The following is a 5,198-nucleotide window of genomic DNA, read 5'->3' on the forward strand; positions in this document are numbered from 1 at the left end:
TGGTCAGTTGTGGACTTAACAGACCGACTGGTGACATTTTTATCGCAAAAATTCAAGTTTGCCTCTTGCTTAGTCCGTGAGATTTGACAGTTCCCGAAAAGTGGAAACGAGGACCGTTCACGCAACTCTATTAGCGATCACTTTACACCCCGCCTTCGACTGCCGGCCATACGAACGATCTGTGGCCACGCCTCCCTATCTTTTCATTGGCCAAATGGGTAGAACGGATGTGGCGTCACGACTTCTTGACAGACATCGCGCTGCCGGTCTTTTTGCCTTACCAATGACCAAACTGTGGTGGCGTCCGCTCGACTCCCATTGTCAACAACACCCACCACAGTTCGGTGTATGATTTTGCGGCTGTTGAGTGCGGTATTCCGTGTTGTCATGAAGCCGCAGGTGGTGTTTGTGCTGGGCGGGCCTGGAGCCGGGAAAGGAACCCAGTGTGCCAAAATCGTGGAGGTAAGAGAGTGTGAGTGAGATGGAAATTACCGAGAAGATTGGTGGTCTTCACACCTCAGTGTGAGTGAGAGTTGGAGAGGGCCGCCCCTGCGCCTATTGGCACACGCGACATGTTATATATATGAGTGACTGTCGCGAGCCCGGAATTCAGTGTGATAACTCTGCGGAGACGAATGAGTGAACTTCCGGTTCTGTTTCCTTCCTGAACGTCACACGGCACTGGCCCCCCAGCTGTGTAGTTAACTGAAGTAATGATTTTTAGCGTGTGAGTACAGAGTGGTGGGAAGGATTCTGTGTATATTTTTTTATTTATTTTTATTCAGGGCGGATGGTACAGTGAGTTTTTTTTTTATACATTTGCATTTACGTTTATTCATTTAGCAGACGCTTTGCCCAAGCGATGTACATCTCAGCAAAAGTACAATTTATGCATTACATTATAGAGAAAGAGACATAGCTGCAGACATGTGACTGAAGTAAACCTAGTTTACCTACCACTTGCTGCACCGAGGTTCATCGTTCAAGTAGGTGCATAAAACACAGGATAGACCAATCCTGGTAGCTTCCTACCATTTTTTCTTTTTTTAAAAAAAAAAATATTATAAGGTAGAGACATACATTGTCTTGCAGTCTGAAGAAGGTTGCTGTTTCGAATCCCATTCCTCTGATACCCTTGACCAGGTACTTACTCTGAGCTGATACAGGAAGAATAATCTGTAGGAATGGGCAAATCATTGAGAAGTGGATTAACATTCTTGTAAATTACCTTGGATAAAGGTGTTATCTAAATGAAGGATAATACAGCATGATTGGTCTTTCTCATTATTTTCGATGTACATACACTGCTGTGTGTCTGTCTCTTTTACAGAACTATGGCTACACTCATCTGTCAGCTGGTGACCTGCTGCGGGCAGAGCGATGTCGGGAGGGATCAGAATACGGGCAGCTCATTGACAGCTTCATTAAGGAGGGCAAGATCGTTCCTGTGGAGATCACCATCAGTTTGCTAAAGAATGTATGCTAGTGGAGTTATGTAATCAGCGTTATCCATTTTATATCGCTCTAAAAATAAATACGTTTCAGGGCAGCATGGTGGCTCAGCTGGTAGATGTAGCTTCACAGCTCCAGGGCGATGAGTTCATATTGGTCCTCTGTGTGGAGATTCAGTTTCATTCCAGTGCTAAGAGACTTGCTACTCAGATATAATGTGTATTTCCTTTAGGGAGAGACTGATTGAATTAGTGTCCTTTCAAACATGCCCCTGACCTTTAATTACACAGAATGATGTCTAGATTGGTGGGACAGAGATAATAAAGTTAATTGATAGGTGGAAAAGGGTTGTGGGCAAGGATTTAAAATGAATGTGGAGAAATATACAGTATATATATGAAACATTTTTGAATTCTTTCTATAAATCTCTTTATAGATAGTACCTCATATTGTAGCTGTGTCTATACCAAAGGAGCTGGTTTAGTTCCATCTTCTGCTTTGCTTGCAGGCAATGGAAGAGACCATGCAAAACGACCAGGAGAAGTTCCGTTTCCTCATTGATGGTTTTCCCCGTAACCAGGACAACCTTCAAGGGTGGACCAATGTGATGGAAGGCAAAGCTGATGTTAAATTTGTCCTGTTTTTTGACTGCAGCAACCAGGTGGGCAAGCAAGTGTATTTGCATTTTGGTGGGCAAAAAGCTCAGAAAAGGACAAGCATAGTTTTGATATCTTTTTGACATGAATGTCCAGATAAAAGGATAATGAAGGGTTGGGTAGAACTTGTATTCTTTTTTTTGTGTTGTAGAATTTGAAGGTCCTTTGCTTCATATTTGGTAGTATTTGTCAGCTAAACAAAATGTACTTCCTCATTACAGGTTTGTGTTGACAGGTGTTTAGAAAGGGGAAAGAGCAGCGGCCGCACTGATGATAACCGAGAGAGTCTGGAGAAACGGTAGGCATCTGTGATTAACAGCCTTGTACTTCCAGTGTGGGAGCCCTTTGTGTTTTTCAGTGTGAGACTAAGCCTTTTTGTTTCACATTCATTTCTGCATATTTATTCTATCTGTATCGGATGAATCCCGTTACCCGTTGCTGCAGCATCCAGACCTACTTGCAGTCTACACGACCAATCATTGAGCAGTATCAGCAGCAGGGTAAAGTACGCACTGTGGATGCATCTCGCAGCGTGGAAGAGGTGAGTTTGCCCCCCTGTAATATTGACCAAAGGTACTACTGTGACCTGATCTGCTCAGTGATCTGTACCATAACAAGTTGTATTCACTGAAATGTGCATGATGGACAAGAAGATTAACAAGTGGTAACTGGTTTTGCACACAGATGTCCATCACCGTGGCAATAGCTGTTCACTTTTTGTCCACGTCTCCTAGGTATTTGCTGACGTGAAGCGCCTTCTGGACAAGGAAGGATAGAACCATCTGTCAGTCTCTGGTGTCCAGGCACTTCTCTTTCATTTCTCTTTCATGGGTTCAAAAAATATTCGCTGTATATATCCAGAAATTTTTGAGTGGAAGTGTTTTAGGGCAATAGTTTCTGTAACTAACTCCAAAATGTGAGGTGTCTGTTGAAGAGGCTGAGTGTATGTACTGCTGAGTTTATATATGTGTATGAATGTGTGTGTATGTATTTAGGCTGATGGGGACAAGGGGAGGTGGTCAGTGTTTTAAAAGCCTTGAGTCAGTAGTATAAGGCATTGTGTGACTACAGCTGCTAAGTTAGACATAAAATAGAAGTCCTGTTTTGATTTAACAAAAAAAAAAACTCAATTAATTGATTTGGTTGTTGAGTAGAAAGAAATCCATGGGTCTTTGCAAATTTATGCGTTTTGAGTGTTATCTTCAGAGCTGACATATTTCTTAAGTTAAAGTATGTATCTCAATTTTTTTTGAACCGCTGTGTTCAACTGAACTACTACAGGTGTCTATATTTCCTGTATGAGCCCAGAGCCGTCAGCACGGTGGATGATTCAGAAATGGACGTTACTAAATAATCACTGGAAATTGGTTAAGTTTTCTGTGGAGTGCCAGCTGTTGATTTAGAGATTGTAGAAATCCATAGACTTAGACAGCTATAGGTAATTTAAAAAACAGGATGAGAATCTCCTGTAGAGTTATATTTTAAATTCCGTTAAATCATTGTCATTTGTACCTTTCTGTGACCTAATTGTTGTTTGATGTCATGAGCATAACACAACATATCCGTAACATTCTTAAATTTGGGTACAGATAATATGGTCATCACTGACACACAGTCTCTGTTGTATTTATCCCATTCTGCTATGAAGATTGCCATCTCCCTCTCTTGGCTTGGAGGGTCCTTACAAGTCATTTTAATTTTAAGTTTATGCATTTTTATATCATTATGCTGAATGTGTAGACAAGAACCTTGTAAGTTGTAAACAACTGAACCAGTTATTAAATGTAAATTGAAGCAGTTTTTTAATTGTGAAAATGGAATGAACAAAACTGTACAAATACAATATGCACTAATATCTGTGTGTGTTTGTTTTTCCCCTTGTAAGGAATTCAGAAAAAATAGTCACCTGGTGGCAGCTTATGGTGTGTGCTTATTGCTTTTTCTCAGTCATTATAATTCATGAGTTTGTAAAATCACTCTTTTACAATGTTATGTAAGGAATATAAGAGGGAAATGACAACTGACTGCATGGGTTCGATCCCTGCTCAGTCTGTGTGGAGTTTGCATGTTCTCCCTGTGGGTTTCCTCCGGGTGCTCTGGTTTCCTCCCACAGTCCAAAGACATGCTGTTCAGGTTCCCCCATAATGTGTGAGTGACAGAGAGTGTGTTCCACTGATGTATGGATGAGATACACCATACATTGTAAGTAGTGTATCTAGCACTGTAAGTCACCTTGGTGAATAAGGTGTGTGGGCTGATAACACTACGTAGAGCTCATTGGAAGTTCCTTTGCAGGAAAAGCTTCTGCTAAATAAATAAATGTAAACATGTCCTACATTTTGAAACCACAGATTGTAGTTGCTCTGTGTGGCCAACAGGGGGCATGTTTAGGTTGCCATGCATCAGCTACCTTGCTAAAAGCTGGACTTGAGAGGGTCCAGTTTGGGGCTAACATTTGGTTGATTTTATTTTCCATGGAATGAGGCATGCATTGCTACATAGCTCTGTAACCTGGAGCTGTGATACTTTTGTGACAGTTGCTGTCATTACAGTATATACCAGTAAAAAAACTGACTTTACTTTAAATCTTAACTTTTTATTCAACATGTTCCTCATCACAGGCAAGAACAAACTAGGCATAGTCAATGAAACAGGATGAACACGATAAAGAAGACATTTCTGATCTCACATCGTGCCTCTTTTTCGTTTTCTGCCTCACTCTTGACGAAAGCGTGTTGATAACATGCTGCCATGAAATGTCAATATTCTCTATAAGGGAAGCAGTTATTGTCTATGTTCATGCTACCAAATCAGAATACGCTGTTATCAATAGTAACAGTACCGGTACACATCAAGGCATACTTATAGCTCTATAAAAACATCTGTTTCTTTCTCTTATGTCTGTTTTTCTTGCCTTATGCCTGTGTTAAAGTGCTCTGTGTCAACTGTGTGAGGAGAGTGCTCTATAAAAATAAATTGAATTTATATAGGTACTGTTAAAGAACTGACTTCTTTCTCTTGTCATCCCAAGGAATCTTGATCTTGCACATTAGAAACGTGCCTATTAAAAGCTGCAAACTGCTGCAGTGG

General features: G+C 40.9%; 1 protein-coding gene across 1 annotated transcript; it reads left to right on the forward strand.

Moving 5' to 3' along the window:
* The first annotated feature begins 237 nt into the window (after nucleotides 1-237).
* Nucleotides 238-4,187, forward strand: cmpk (cytidylate kinase). The gene is made up of 6 exons (XM_018728155.2): nucleotides 238-462; nucleotides 1,331-1,477; nucleotides 1,961-2,113; nucleotides 2,330-2,406; nucleotides 2,553-2,649; nucleotides 2,843-4,187. Exons 1-6 carry the CDS (start codon nucleotides 349-351, stop codon nucleotides 2,882-2,884), a joined length of 630 nt encoding a protein of 209 aa, XP_018583671.1. The 5' UTR covers nucleotides 238-348; the 3' UTR covers nucleotides 2,885-4,187.
* Nucleotides 4,188-5,198: the final 1,011 nt, after the last annotated feature.

The sequence above is a fragment of the Scleropages formosus genome, chromosome 9 (assembly GCF_900964775.1).
Source record: "Scleropages formosus chromosome 9, fSclFor1.1, whole genome shotgun sequence".
In the NCBI taxonomy this organism is placed as follows: Eukaryota; Metazoa; Chordata; class Actinopteri; order Osteoglossiformes; family Osteoglossidae; genus Scleropages; species Scleropages formosus.

Bases quoted from the DNA above. Each gene is read 5' to 3' on its own strand.
- cmpk (XM_018728155.2), top strand. From the start codon at position 349: ATGATTTTGCGGCTGTTGAGTGCGGTATTCCGTGTTGTCATGAAGCCG. The intron at 463-1,330 runs GTAAGAGAGTGT...TCTCTTTTACAG, and splicing joins AGTGTGCCAAAATCGTGGAG to AACTATGGCTACACTCATCT. The intron at 1,478-1,960 runs GTATGCTAGTGG...CTTTGCTTGCAG, and splicing joins CCATCAGTTTGCTAAAGAAT to GCAATGGAAGAGACCATGCA.